This window comes from Pongo abelii, chromosome 4, assembly GCF_028885655.2.
Source record: "Pongo abelii isolate AG06213 chromosome 4, NHGRI_mPonAbe1-v2.0_pri, whole genome shotgun sequence".
Classification (NCBI taxonomy): Eukaryota; Metazoa; Chordata; class Mammalia; order Primates; family Hominidae; genus Pongo; species Pongo abelii.
Window position 1 is genome coordinate 7,890,808 of NC_071989.2, and position 16,016 is coordinate 7,906,823.

Sequence of the window (16,016 nt, forward strand, 5' to 3'; positions counted from 1 at the left end):
GAGTTTTTATTAAATTCTATGACTTAGGCCCACCTCCAATGATTCTGATGTAATTATTCCAAGGTAGGGCCCTGGCATCGTTATTTTTAAAAGCTCCCAGGTGATTCTAACACGTATCCCTGGTGAAGAAAAACTGACTTAGGACTCTGTGAACCATAGTTTAAAACTGTTAAAGGATCAAAAGGACCAGATCAGCACAATATGATACCAGAGGGGAATTGAGGGTCTGCATTCCTGACTTGTGACCTATATTGTTTTATCTTTGAGGATTTTTTTTTGGAGAGGGTATCTAGCAAGGATGGGTCGAGTATAATAAATAACTGATTAGAAATTTGAGATTGTAACCCTGGCAACGATCTGTCATATATAACATGTTCAAGAGAGTATTTCACAGTATTTATAATTTTTTTAACCTCAAGTTTTTATACTTTCTGTATTTTCAAAGAGAGAACACGTACTTGTTTGAAAATCCAGAAAAGACAGAAACAGAAGCCTGTCCCACTGTTCTAGTCAATGTTAGGCCTAAGCGTGGAACCACTCATTTCTCACCCTTTTGTAGAGAAAGAACGTGGAGATGACTACACAACTGAGGAATTTAAGCTTTTTTTTTTTTTTTTTTTTTTTTTTACCATGAGACATAGAAGCAATTCTTGATTTCCCCAACACAGAAACATACCACGTCGTTAATTGTGGTTATTTATATGGCTGGTGTACCTTTCTTTATCAGGAGTCAGTAAACTCTATAAAGGTCCAGATAGTAAATATTTTAGGCTTTGCAGGCCTGCTCAACTCTGCCATTATGAATAATATGTACACAAATGGACTTGACTGTCTTTTAATAAAACTGTATTTACAAAGAAAGGCAGTGCATGGTATTTGGCCCAGAAGCTATGGTTGGCTGACCCCTGCTCAGTATCAGAAAAAATGTACAGATGACAGATATTGTGGTTTTGCAACCTGTCTGATCCTTGTTTTAAGATTTCTGTATTTTTACACATAGTCATGGAGATGAAAATGTGAAGTCTTTTCTTTCAACAGTGGCCAATAAGTATTTTGTTTGTTATATCTGGTACTTTTATATTGTAAAATAGAAGAAAACTGCCTACATGCATAGTATTACTCAAGGAGAATAAAATGTGAAGCTCTGCATTATTACTTCATCCATAAGAGCATGAAATAGTATTATTTTAGATATTTTATTTACCTAGTCTTTGTGTCCTTAAATTTAAACCTTATTGTGCATTAATTATGTATTTGGGCTCTCTAGGTCTCGGTGATTCAGAATACACCTACTTTTGCAATGGGGGGAAGATAATTGATAAACGACTTCAAGAGCTTGGAGCTCGGCATTTCTATGACACTGGACATGCAGATGACTGTGTAGGGTAAGGGCAGTGTTCTCTGTTTATTCCAATAAGCCCTCTATACATAATGGAAGTTCATTTATAAAACATGTTGGCTTTTCACTTAACACTGAAATTTTCCTCATGTTTTACTTTTGTTAGCTTTTTAAGCTTTAGGACCCAAGAGGGTCAGCCAGAGATTGATTTACCTATTTTGCTGATTTTCTTTTGTGTCCGTCTCATCCTTGTCAGTATATGCTAACGGCAAGAGTTAGAAAAGGTGCCACAGTACAGTTATCTTTATTTTAAACAGTGTAGGTATTTGCAGAAATCAGCTTGTTCTTTAGGAACTTTAATCGTGCATGCGCTTTTCTCTGCCATGCACATGGAGCCTTTGGATTGGGCTCTTTACACGGAGGGAGGCTGGTGAGCCACACTTCGCTGTTAGAGAACACAGGTCTGTGGGCCTTCGCTGCAGGCTGCATTGCTTGGCGTGCTCTTACCCTCTGAACGGCCATTTGCCACCATGCCAGTCAGACGTTTACAGATGCATACTTTATCTTTTCGTTGCTTTTATTCTTGTTTTTACAAGTCAGTATTTCACCCATTGTGCCACCTTTCAAATCATCCTGATGTGTTTATTCAGTGGTCTTACAGATATTGTCCTATAACTTACTTAGCCTTCAACTATTTTAGCCAGATAACAGCACACACCCTTGATTTTTTTCTAGTAGGTCCATGTGTTAATTTAATTTTCACTCACTATGTTACTGAATAATCTGTTTATGAGAAAATTACAAATTCAGCAAATGTCTTGCTTTTCGGCATACTGTATTTCTGCTGAACTCATCCCTGTGCCTACTTCTTCCATCTTTCCCTTCAGCTGTGATGCCATGGGTTTTTTCCATATCCCCAGCACACATATTCTTCCTGATTGTGACAAAGCTTTGTGACATTTCCTTGGGAATTCACTTTTAGCTGTGTACCTTTATATTGAGCTTTTTTGTTTTGCCAGAAGCTCATTGACATTAAATGCTCAGTCTTGTATGAGCTGTGTTTAACTGTTAATGTAATGCTTGTGTCATCCATTAGGCCCATCACTCATCTATATTTCACTTCTCTTCAAAGGCTGTCATTTTCTCTGTTGATTTATTGGTGTAAGTATTAAAATGCTTGACCGTATATTTCAGTAGACTACAGTGCTTAGATTTTCAACCTAACTACCTTACTTGAATTTTTCCTTTTTCTGAAATGAAGATATTTTCAAGACATTCTTGCTTGATGTGCCACCACACTAAATGGGGTTACGAATGCACACTTGAGTCCAATACCTGGATTCAAATCCTTGATCCCCCACTTACTGACTGAGATCTTGGTCAAATTAGTTAAGCTTTTTGTTCCTCGGTTTTTGCCTCTATGCAATAGATAACAGTAATCTATTTACTGTGTAAGCTTCGTAGGAGGATCAAATGGATTAATACATGTTGTCCTCTTAGAAGAGTGCCTGTCATCATGTAGTAAACACTCAGTGAACGTTAGTTCTCTTCATGGTTATGCATACTATCACCTTAATATTTCTGAGTTACGAGAGTGATATTTTAAATGTAGCTGTTATTGTTGAACCTGTAGTTTTGTCAACTTGTTTTCACAAAGGCTCCTCAGGGCAGATCTAATGTGTAACCAAATTTTGAGCAGTGTACCACATGAGCACTTACCGAGCACAGTGAAATGGCAGCCTGAGTCATAATGAGACACAGGCCTGAAATCTGCCTCCTCTTAATATTCATTTCGCTTTAGGAATTAGAATTTAATTGAACCAACCTCCTTTGAGCTGTGATTAAAAGTGGTGTTATTTCCACAGCCCTGACACGGTCTTATCTACTGACTCTACTTAAACTTCTCTGTTCAGGGAATGGCTGTTGTTATCATAATTTGTTAATAGTAGGTGGATTGCCACATTTAAAAAATCTATTTATGATGAATTCAACTTTCCCAAAGGATGGTTGCTTTTTTTTTTCTCCTGTTGTCAGCCTCCCTGGGAATTTTACTAAAATAAAAAAATAAATAAAATTGTTCAGAACTGAGAGAAGGGCTTTAACTATTTATTTAGTCCAAGGACTTGGCATTAATCCGTAGTAATTTCTTGGTGATATTTTAATCTGTAGGAAACAGATCAGCAGATCAGTAAATTGGCTAGGCAAAAAAAAAAAAAAGAAAAAGAAACAGTGCATTTGATTGATGGAATGAGAATTTGCAGCATTATGGTAGCCTTGGATTTTGGTTAAGTTCTGTTAGCATTAGTATGCCTATTTAAAGTTATATCTTCTTAAAATAAAGTTTACCAATTCTGGAACATTAAGAGGAATTCTGTTCTTATCATCCTATTACTAGAATATCTTCCTATCCCTCTTCATTTCTTTTACTTTTATACATACTCATGTTTTCAGCTACAGTGCTAATGAACACATAATATATCCTGCTTTTTAAAACTTAATCATGAAGTATTTTTTGTATTCTGAATGGTCTTCATAGTGTTTCTAACAAGTGCATACTTTGCCAAATGGACAGACTGTCATTATCCTGTCCTGTGTTCAGATGGAGAACTTAGGCATTTGTTTTGTTTTTTCTTTGTTTTTACTGTCCAGCTTAGAACTTGTGGTTGAGCCATGGATTGCTGGACTCTGGCCGGCCCTCAGAGAGCATTTTAGGTCAAGCAGAGGACAAAAGGAGATAAGTGGCGCACTCCCGGTGGCATCACCTGTGTCCTCGAGGACAGACCTTGTGAAGTCACAGCTGCTACACATTGAATCACAAGTCGAGCTTCTGAGATTCGATGATTCAGGAAGAAAGGATTCTGAGGTTTTGAAGCAAAATGCAGTGAACAGCAACCAATCCAAAGTTCTAATTGAAGACTTTGAGTCCTCACTTACCCGTTCGGTACCCCCACTCTCACAAGCCTCTCTGAATCTTCCTGCTTTACCCCCAGAATATTTACACATACATCTGCAGGAGTCTCTTGGCCAGGTAAGGAAGTTTTTCTTTATGCTGTAGATGCTATTTAATCATGGATGTTTGCTTTGGGCTTTTTAATTATTATTACATTAGAAGAGAGGTCAACAAACTGTGGCTTACTGGCCAAATATGGCCCAGAGCCTTTCTTTTATAAATAGATTTTACTGGAACACAGCCATGCCTATTCATTTAGGTAGTGTCTATGACAGCTTTTGAGCTACAATAGCAGAGTTAGTGGTTACCACAGGGGCCTGCAATGCCTAGGGCATTTGGCCCCTTCCAGTAGAAGTTTTCCCACTCAGGTATTACAAAAGGTCTTGTATTATTACCTCTGTATTTGAAGAAGTAAATAGTTAAGAACTCAGTTTCGTCATCGTTTTGGACAACTAACAACTTGGTTTCTCATTTTAGATGAGTCAAACAGAGATAAGTTGTGTGGGCAGTGAGTTGAGTATCACGTTGCATAATAGCTAATTTCTCCCCACAGTCAGTGTATGGTACCCTGAAGTTTTTCTGACCTGCTTAAAATAAGTTTCCAGAGCAGGCGATCTTTGAATGCAGGGCTAAGTCCTCTTTCTGTTGAGTGGCTGTTTGGAGTTCCACATGGACTTTCCTTACAAAATCCACACCCTTACTGCAGCTGTCACCAGTTTTAATTTCTTGTTTTTTTAATGAAGACAGATATAGACATTTAAGAAATAATTTGGATGCAGCATCTTTCTTGTATATTAGCACTGTTTGTAAACACCTGGTACAATAGCAATTTTTTTAGCATCTTTTATAGTGTCTTTCTAAAGCTTTCATGTAAGTGTGATTTTGTGTATAAACAACTATGGGCTATTGTTTTTGCACTTGTACTTCATTATTTTGTGAATTGTTTAAGTGAGATAATTGCAGTAAGTGTATCTCCGTCTGGTTTGGGAACAGACACAACGCATGCCTGGACTGGTAGGAGCAGAGTGCAGTGTTACACCAGAGACAGAATCAGTTCATGGCAGCGGGGATAGAGATTAATCATTAATCTGACTAGGAGTTTTAAATTAGCCGGAAGATCTGTTAAGAGTTGATGGGTTTTTTCCGGGAGGCGGAGGTTGCAGTGAGCCAAGATTGTGCCACTGCGCTCCAGCCTGGGTGACAGAGTGAGACTCCGTCTCAAAAAAAAAAAAAAAAAAAAAAAAAAAAAAAAAAAAAAAAAATTTCTGGGTTTTTTCTTAATAGAAAGTGTCATTAAATAGGCTTGAGTTGTTAATAATGTAGTTAAAAGATTTAACAAATCTGAAGTACTTAAAGGAGACAATATAAATATGAAATAATATACTGAGAGAGTAAAGAATTGGAAAAAAAAACAGTGTTTTGTAGGGCATCCTTTTGAGACCATTGCCTTGAGGCACAGAGGGGTTGGAAGTAGGATTGGGCACAGTGAGAAGCTGAGCTGCGATGCAGTCTCAACAAAGGCCTCAGTCAGCTCCTCTCCATATGGTACCTTTCTCCCATGCGGAAGTATTACCTCTAATAACCAGAGGGTCTTCTGGGTTGTGTGGTAGAGCGGCAGGACCTGTTAATGAGCACTGTCACTTGGACCTGCTGTAGAGCCCTCTCCTGCTCTGGGCCCCATGCAAAGCTGGTGGCCTTTTCTGTCACCTGGTATTTGGGTCTCAGCAGTCCTCCCAGGTATGGAATGTGCTACCCACAGATCCTGAAGAGACTTAGCAGTGGTTCTGCTTCTCTCTAGGAGAAGTGAGATACAAGGTGCACTAGTGTGGCCTTTACTTGGGAGGGGATGTCCTGACGTGCACCAAACTATTAGAACCCTAAAAATTGTGCTGACACTGCAGGCCCTTTAATTGCATAGGGCATGGGTCTTACCAAGGACTCCGCTATTCTGGCCACTCCTCTGTGCTCATTCAGTCTGATAGCACAATGCCCCTGATAGAGTAGGCTAGTGTGGTGCTTTGCAGATGCTCCACATTTATTCAGACTCTTATAACAGCAGGCAGGACTTATGATAGCCCTGGGTCATAATTGTAAATTTATACATTGTTCCAACTCAAAGTGAACTGTTTCTGATCCTCTTTAGTGATAGGGTTGGGAAGGAGCACTTTGACTAAATCATTGTCCGTGTACCTGAGGCCATGCTAGTCTACTCTGTCAAGGAAAACCAGCTTGCACGGAGGCTACAGCGGACCTGTTACTTGTTTGAGTTTCCAGTAGTTCAGTGTCATCCCCCAGGACTTGTGTGGTTTTTGCAGTGGTCAGACTGGTGAATTAAATGGAGATATCATAGAGACCATCCCCTGTGTCCATCAGCTTTTTAAGGATGTCATTTCTCTCAGGATGCTATTTTGTTTCTCTTGTTCTATCTTGGTGTTTAGGGAGGAGGATGGTGTCGAATTCAGACTTCTTGGCCTTCCCTATGATGATAGATCTTACGTCATAGGCCAAGAATTCGGTGTTGCCCTGTGCCAGCTGCTGAGTGGCCACTGGAGGTCCTGGGCCAGGACTCCATTTACCGCCTGGCCCCCATGTGCCTTGCTGTCATAGATGAGCTGTGCTGACGCTTTGGGTCTGTGGGTAACAACATTCATTTGAACCCCCTCTTAACAGACCCTGGAATGTTTGCACATTCCCCTTAGCCCAGTGTACATTTCCCCTTTGGGAGAAGGACTGCAGAAGCCATTGCCAAGTACAGTTTCTATAGTGTCTCACAGTCCCTCCTCCTAGGGAGGGACTTGTCTCCTACAGTCAGTGGGTTGCAGGTCTGGAAACACGGCAAAGGATCGTTTTTATTGGAGCAGATGCCTACAGCTCGTTTTACATGCCTCCTTGATTTATTTTCATTGTAAGGATTGATCCAGTGCCTTTGTGGGCTGCACATTTTTTACATCTGTGTTCTGCCCTCCTCAATTTAGGACCTCAGCTGTGTGTTGTGTGCATTCTCTCCTAGCTCCTGTAGGGACATAGTGCTCTGTCCTATACTTTCTTAGGGGTTAGTCCCTTACCTTCCTTAGCTAGCCCAGTGCTTTAGTGGCCGAGTGTGTCGCAACAACCCCAGTTATTGGTCTAGCAACCAGAAGAGGGGATGGGGTGTGGTAGTGGGGGTACAGGCATATGTTGTGGGCAGAGGTCTTTACACCATCCACATGTGAGAAGGGAGTTCTTACTCTTCATGGGAGGGACTGGCCGCATCTGCAGGCTCAAAGAGTTCAAGGGAATCTGGGTAGGAAGATTTTTAAGGGAATCTGGGTAGTCAAGATTTTTAAGGGGTTCTGGGTAGTCAAGATTTTTAAGGGATTCTAGGTAGTCAGGATTTTTAAGGGAATCTGAGTATTCAAGATTTTTTTCCCAGTTAGTCCTTGGCTTTCTCTGCCTTCACTGTCATGGGCTGCATGAGATGACTGTGTCTTTCTAAGCTCCTGAGGATGTCCCCTGGCTTAGTTCTATTTTAGTTTTACTTAGTTCTTAATTGGTGATTTGTCATTTAAGCTTTTTGCATTTTTTTTCAAGTGTGAGTGAATTTTAGCAGTAGCCCCCCAAGTCCCACCAGTCTTCTCTTCTACTGTTTCTCTATAGTTCTCAAGCACCTGATGGATCTTGCAAGGTAATGCATTTGCTTCCACTGGCTCTCCCTTCTACTTACAGTTGTATTATTGCTGTGTGCCAGTGCCATCTGTCTGCTCTCTCACTGGTGTGGTGTTCTCATTGTCAAACAGGCAGATGATCCAGCTCCAGACTCCATTTTAGCATCTTTCCCAGGCTACCCTGGCACTGACTGTCACAGGCTGGTTCCCAGGAATCAAACAATGAGATGTTTTTAGGGCATCCTCTTGACAGCATCATCTTTGGGCATGGAGGGATGGAAGCAGAATTGGGCACAGTGAGAAGCTGAGCTGCTGTGCGGTCTCAGCAAAGGCCTCAGCCAATCCCACAGGGTTTTCTGGAGCTGGTGGGTCTTCAGAGTTGTCCTAAGTTGGAACGAAGAGGCTGGACCTTTGTAGTCTTTGATGAGACATTGGATGTGGGTTGGGGCACATCCTGAAAGGAGGTGTGGGCAGGGGCAAGGTGTGACCTGAGAATGCTGAAGTGGTTCTTGCAGGTGGCAGAGATAGTCATTGTCAGCACTGCCATAGCCTTTGCAGAAGGCAGTCTTCTTAGGGGTACATCTCAGTACCCCCACATTATGGCTCCCAGACGCACAGAACTGACCTTCATCCCAGCTTTCCCATATAGCCACTTATCCACAATTAATTGACTAGCACTGTTAAAATATTTTGTTTTTAAACTTAGGAATATAGAAAAGGAGTAGGGAGTATTATAAAGAATTGGGATTTTTTGCAGTTTTCCAAGACCTACTATGTCCAGTACAGGAGCTGCTGGCCACATATAGCTACTCAAATTTAAATTAGTGAACATTTGTTAAAATTAAGAATTAGTTTCTTAGTGACACTAGCCATATTTCACAAGCCATATTTCAGCAGCCATATGAACAGCAATTGCCCCACGCTAGGGAGTTCCTGTGACCATCTACAGACACATGTTGCATTCTTAAACATCCTTCACATTCTTCAAGATCTCCTCTCCTTCCTGAAACATTTGCATACATACTGTTTCCCTTTACATCGTTTATTAGGAAAACTACTAGATCTTTACATGAACATGCCAGTATTTTTATTTTCTATGTGTATTTCAGAAATTCTAATGTCTAATAGATAAAGAGTTTGAAATAGAATTGAGCTTCTCTCTTCTGAAAAGGTAGCTCCGTATGTCTGCCCTCATTTACCTTGGAAATGAATACTGAGTAGCCAGGAAGTTTTATAAGCCCCTATGGATCTTCCGTAGTCACTAAGTGAAAGAAGGGTATAATTGAACATTGCACTTACATTTTGTCACATTTGTTTCTCAAGGAGGAAAGCCAAGCATCTGTGACTTCAGCAGATCCAGTTTTTCAAGTTCCAATTTCAAAGGCAGTTCAACTTACTACGAATGATGCCATAAAAACCACTCTGCTGGTAGAATTGGACATTTCAGTAAGTTGCAAAATTTATTTCTCAGCACAGTAATATTGTCAAGATGTGCAGAAAGAGTTGTGTGGTGCTTGGTTACATATGCTGAGTTGCGTGGTGCTTGGTTACATATGCTGAGTTGCGTGGTGCTTGGTTACATATGCTGAGTTGCGTGGTGCTTGGTTACATATGCTGAGTTGCGTGGTGCTTGGTTACATATGCTGAGTTGCGTGGTGCTTGGTTACATATGCTGAGTTGCGTGGTGCTTGGTTACATATGCTGAGTTGCGTGGTGCTTGGTTACATATGCTGAGTTGCGTGGTGCTTGGTTACATATGCTGAGTTGCGTGGTGCTTGGTTACATATGCTGAGTTGCGTGGTGCTTGGTTACATATGCTGAGTTGCGTGGTGCTTGGTTACATATGCTGAGTTGCGTGGTGCTTGGTTACATATGCTGAGTTGCGTGGTGCTTGGTTACATATGCTGAGTTGCGTGGTGCTTGGTTACATATGCTGAGTTGCGTGGTGCTTGGTTATATATGCTCAGAAGAATGAGAGGTCTCTGACAGGACATCTCGCCGTTTTATTCCTGACCCATGATGTTTTTCTCTCTTGTATTTTCACACCTATTTTCTTTCCACTTCAGGGGAGGGCTAGGGTGAAGAATGGCTGGAGGAGATTCAGCCTGAGAGGAAGATGCTGGCTGACTCAATAAGCCATGAAAGAATAATGGGCTCAGAACAGCATTTTATATCTAAGAGGCCCAGGAAAGGAAGCTGTCCACTCAGGTCAGCCAGGAAGTTAGAAATAGAGCCTAAGGTCAAGCGAGGTGGCTCTTGCCTATAATCCCCAGCACTTTGGGAGGCTGAAGGCGGTCACTTGAACCCAGGAGTTCCTGGGTAACATGGCAAGACCTTGTCTCTACAAAAAAATACAATAAGCAGCTGGGCATGGTGGCGTGTACCTATGGTCCCAGCTACTTGGGAGGCTGAGGTGGGAGGACTACTTGAGCCTGGAAGGTTGAGACTATAGTGGGCTGTAATTGTGCCACTGCACTCCAGCCTGGGTGACAGAGTGAGACCCTGCCTCGATTTTTTTTAAAAAAGAAAAGGAATAGAACCTAGACAGGCAGGTTAGGGTTAATTCCTCAGAGCAGTGGTTTTGATTTCTTGAGAATTTGGAAAAAATTATGGACTTTCCCGAAAAATGATTACACTTGTCCCTTAGTATCTTCGAAGGATTTGTCCCAGGACCCCTTTCAGATACCCAAGTCCTCAAAGCTCAAGTCCCTTATGTAAAATGTTAGAGTATTTGTATATAATCTATGCACATCCTCCCCTACACTTTAAGTCATCTGTAGATTACTTACAGTATCTAACACAACGTAAGTAGTTGCTATACTGTATTTTTAAGTTTACATTATTTTTATTATTATTTTTTATTGTTTTTTCCGTCCCAAATATTTTCCATCCAGGTTTGGTTGATTCTGAGGATGGAGAGCCTGAGGATATGGAGGGCCAACTTCTACAGAAACATTTACATACAGTTTTAGTCTGAGCTGTGCCTCTATGCACCCCCTCCATGGGCCCCCTTCCTACCCTCCACACCCTGCTGGAATCCATCGACCTTAGGTTAAGAAACTGACTGATAATCCTAAAACAAGTGTTTGAGTACCTCTTCAAAGTCATTTAGCTAAACCGTTTATTTTATGAAAGTCTTGAGAGGTTAAGTGGGTTGTTCTTTCAGAAAAGCAAGGGCACATTAAGGCTGTCTGTAGATTTAATCAAACTTCCTGGCAGAAAAAAAAATACAATGTGCCAAAACTAGATGGTTTTGCATCCATAAATATTAATACTATGTACACCAAAATATTTTTTTATTCTGGTATTTTACATTTTTGTCATAAAGAGGCAAGGGTTGGTCTGTGCTTAGTCCAGTCTGTCTCCCTTGCTAGCCAAGAAATGTGAGCTTGTGTCATTGTGAGAGGCTCCTTCCCAGAGCCCTGGCCTGCATCTGTATCACTCTGGGGCATAGAGGCAGTGGGCCTAGTAATAGACTTGACTTGGGAAGTGGTGGCTTTTTCAACCCATGTTTGCTCACAACCAATATCAAGCCAGATGGTGTAATGTTTTATACTTAAGGAAATAAAGTACCCTTTCCTGTCCCCTAAAGGAAAAGAGTAAAGTAAGGGGAAGAAAATTGAAAACCAATGCATTGGACCATAATTAGCTTTTGGTCATAATATATGTTTTCGTGTGTGTGTGCATGTATGTTTTTGTAAGAGGGATTTTTATATTTACATGGGTTATTGAAAACACCATAGGACCTTACTTTGTAGAGAACAAGGAAGGTCTGACTTCCATTCTTTAAGTATGATAAAAGGCAAAACACTGGATAACTACCAGATTTCTTTTTAATGGTAACTGCTAATGATGAAAGTATGTTTATTTGGTTAGTTGGGCTTATTTTTTAAAACAACTGTGTTTTTTTTTTTTTTTTGAAATTCTGTTTTCTGAGTTCATATATTAAAATCATAATATTGAAAACTATATTTTTGTTACCCTACAGCTTAAACTATGTAACACATATAATGTATTTTTTTTTTTTTTTTTTTTTCCAATTTGGCTCTTCTCTAGAATACAGACTTTTCCTATCAGCCTGGAGATGCCTTCAGCGTGATCTGCCCTAACAGTGATTCTGAGGTACAAAGCCTACTCCAAAGACTGCAGCTTGAAGATAAAAGAGAGCACTGCGTCCTTTTGAAAATAAAGGCAGACACAAAGAAGAAAGGTAACAGCCCTGATGCTGTGACGTTGGGGTGTTGTGGGCCAGTGGACTGGAGCTGATGGTGAGAGTGTGGCTCTAAGGTTCAGGGTCCTGTGTGGTGGCCGTACAGATGCCTGGGACTCAGCTGCGCATCAGGGTCTGGGAACACAGGCATACACTGGTATTGCTAGTTTCTTAACTTTCATGTTAATTACACTGAATAAGAAGATAATGGATGTTCTGATTATTGGACATTTGTGGACATGAAAACTGAGTGTAAATGTAGTTTTTGAGAAGCATTGGCCTAGGTTATTTTTAAAAATTCTTTTCCTGTTATATTTATTTCTCGTAGTATGTTTGTTTTTGCTCATTTATTATATAAAATAATTGCTTTTTCCATAATTAAGAGAAGTTATTTATTTTTCAAAATCTAAGTATATTATTTACTTAGAATCTTGAAGTAGTCCTAAATTGATTTTTTGAGAATAATAATGCTAATGGAGTACTGCTGTCTTTTTAGCTTTTTGTTCTTTAATTTTAAATAATTTTCCTTTCTTTTATTTGGCCTGTCTTGAATTTATAGTCTTTTTATGTTTTTGTAAGGTGGAGTTTTTTTTACTGTATTCATTTTGGGGAATTTTTTTGGCTGAATAAACATTGCCACAAGTCATGTTGCACTTTGATGCGCTGTAAAGTACTATAGTAATTGTGTTTTGGGGAGTGTGTACAACATTTTATTCTTTATCTTCTATGTCATGAACCCCTTTCCCGTCTTTACCTGAAAAGGAGCTGCCTTACCCCAGCATATACCTGCGAGATGTTCTCTCCAGTTCATTTTTACCTGGTGTCTTGAAATCCGAGCAATTCCTAAAAAGGTATTTTTTTCTGTCTTCTTCAGGTAACTATTTTAAAATATGCTTAGCTTTATTTAGGATTGATTAAACAAATCTAGAATCTGACCTTTGCAGTCTTAAAAAATGTGATCTTGATAGCATGTTTTTAATATTAGTTCTCAAGGGTGTGTGCTATCATCGTAACTATCATATACAAATCTTTTTATGTTGTATTTGCATTTAAATTTTTGTTTTCTATTGAAATGAGGGCTTAAATAGGGTTTTTTCTTAGTCTAAATAGGGCTTTTTCTTTGTCTTACTTTTACTAGTTATTAACTATGTAGCACATTCCACAGTGATGGAGGTGACTGCAGTTGACCTTGTGTTACCCAGCTACACATTGCTGCTGCTGCTTTAATTGGTGACAGAAAGCTAATGAGAGCTTAAGATTCCCCCCAACCACCACTTGCCACTTCCTACAGTTGTTAAGATCTACTTTGTGTAATACTAAATAACTATTTATTGCTGTAACAGAATGTTTCAGGAAAAATGGAAGGGTTTTGGTAGGTAATAATCAATTTTTAGATTAACTTGGAGGTAGAATAATTCACTAGATGTCAGTATTGTACCAGGAACTGTTTTTTTTTTTTTTAAACTACTTGTAACTGATTTCTTCTAACCAGTTCCGGGAAGTGGCCATTAATGGATAAAATTTTTCACATGTGCCTTGCCACACTTGTATTGTCAGTGAGCATAAAGAGTGTTGTAATTAGGCCACCATCTCCCCCGTGTGGTTTTCGTGTCATTTTATTAATGTGTTTATTGCATTTCTAGTCTTGGGTGAGTAAAGTACTTTAGAGAGAGGCTCAGCTCTCTCTAAATAAATAGATATATATATTTATATGTATATATATTTATTTATATATATTTATATATGTATTTATATATTTATATATGTATTTTTATATATATTATATATTTTTATGTATATTTATATATTTATATATATATATGTTCCATCTTCCTTTCCTGATAATCAACTCGAGATGTAATTTGAGTAAATTTAGAATTAATTTACTGTAATGAAAGCTTACCAATTAAGTCACGATTTTGGTTCAGCTCTACCGCTTTTAAAATTTGTGTAAAGTGTGTGTGTATGTATGTATATGTGTATATATGTGTGTGTGTATATGTGTGTGTATGTATATATTTGTGTGTGTGTGTGTGTGTGTGTGTGTATATATATATATATATATATCTGGGTTTTTTCCAAAAATAGTATGCTCATTGGAAAAATTCTGGATACAGAAATAAATAACCCAGGAAACCAAAGTATTTTATAATCAACCACTCAGAGTTAACACTTGAATTTTGTTTTCCTGAGGAAAATATGGGTATCTATATTACATGTGCTGTTCTATAACTTGCCTTTTTAACTTAAATCAAGAATCTATATATTTCAGGATGGAAAGAGTTTTAATGGATACTATGGATACACCATTATTTGTTGATGTAATTATGGGCAATTGAGTCATTTTTGCTTTTTCACTATTAAAAAAGAAAGGCAAACTTTCTTGTACTGTATTAATTTTTGAATACTTACTTGAAGTATATTTGTAAAACAGATTCCTTGGAGTAGAATTGCTGTTTTAAAAATATTTACATTTTAAATTGTAGTAATGTTTGTCAGGTTTGTCAGCTTGTTCTCCAAAAACAGTGCAGTATTTCCTGTGGTAGTACCATAAGGTTTTTGTAGTTCTAAAGTGAAAAAAGTATGTTAAAGGATTTAAAATTGTCACTGTTTTAGCTTTTAATTTAGGAAATTGTATTGGCTTTACAATTTACAAACTGTTATTGGTAGATTGTTTTATTATCTTGCCAAAGTCTTTGCAGAGATTTGGGGCGTGCTTTCAGCAGTGTTTCCTGAGTCCTTGTTTTTGTTCAACGCTGAGTTTGGCACTTGGAGGAACACGTGTAATTTGTTAGTGTCCGGGTATTTTAGACAGAGATTCTTTAGCCAAACCTTTGGAAACCTGTGACTCCTTTGGAAACAGTGATTTTGTCCCCCCTGTTAAGGAAGTCCAGGACACAATCATCTTGAGCCATGGAATTTAAAGTAGCAGTACCCATTAGCATTTCACATAACATTTGATGCAGATAATTACTGAAGTGCTTTGTTCGTAAAGAGCCCTTGAGAAATAAGCTGTGTCTGCGTGTAATTAATAGCTTGTAATTGCATTGAAATAAAAGATTCTTATTAGCAAGTTTGATGTTTTGTTCAGGAGTTTAGACTTTGAGAATTGAGATTCAGAATTTTATTAGTTTTATTTATTTATTTATATTGTGGAATTTTTCTAACATTTCAACATTAAAGCAAATGGTAAATTAAATTCCCTCCTCCTGACAATAGCTCCTAGTGGCTTTCTCATTTTTTCTTGAGTAATTGGGTGCATCCCCAGGCAGACATTTAACTGAATATTCTAATAGCTCTACCCACAAATTGTGTCATAATTTAAGGCGGGCTCCTTTTTGTAGGCATTTTTGCGAGCCCTTGTGGACTATACCAGTGACGGTGCTGAAAAGCGCAGGCTACAGGAGCTGTGCAGTAAACAAGGGGCAGCCGATTATAGCCGCTTTATACGAGATGCCTGTGCCTGCTTGTTGGATCTCCTCCTCGCTTTCCCTTCTTGCCAGCCACCGCTCAGTCTCCTGCTCGGTGAGTAGTCGCTTTCACAAGCACCGTGGTGGCTGTTCTTGCACTGACAGGCGGGCCACCTTTCTGTAGTAAAGAAAATTTGCTACTCTTGTCTCACCCTTTGTATCCTATGCCTAAAGAATACATCTAAATGAATGGTGGTGATTGGTAAGTAAACATCTTATATCTTGTCTTCAGGGTGCTGTGACATCTGTGTGCCCTTCCAGAAGTCACAGAATTCCCCTTCCAAACTTTTGGTTTTCTTTTTTTTCCTTCCAGCAGTGTCACTATCATTTTCTCTCTTAATAGAGTCAGTTGTTACTCTCTTTTTTTGGCTCAGAATTGAGCATCTTTTCTAATTTAACTTTT

General features: G+C 39.0%; 1 protein-coding gene across 5 annotated transcripts in view; it reads left to right on the plus strand.

The window, feature by feature from the left end:
* MTRR (5-methyltetrahydrofolate-homocysteine methyltransferase reductase) overlaps positions 1-16,016 on the plus strand; it is a 32,352-nt gene that overhangs the window by 4,851 nt on the left and 11,485 nt on the right. For all 5 annotated transcript variants that reach the window (XM_054555194.2, XM_009240580.4, NM_001133791.1 and 2 more), the window contains 6 exon segments: positions 1,268-1,385; positions 3,989-4,367; positions 9,257-9,379; positions 11,990-12,143; positions 12,906-12,994; positions 15,488-15,668. In XM_054555194.2, the coding sequence (XP_054411169.2) occupies positions 1,268-1,385; positions 3,989-4,367; positions 9,257-9,379; positions 11,990-12,143; positions 12,906-12,994; positions 15,488-15,668 (1,044 nt within the window).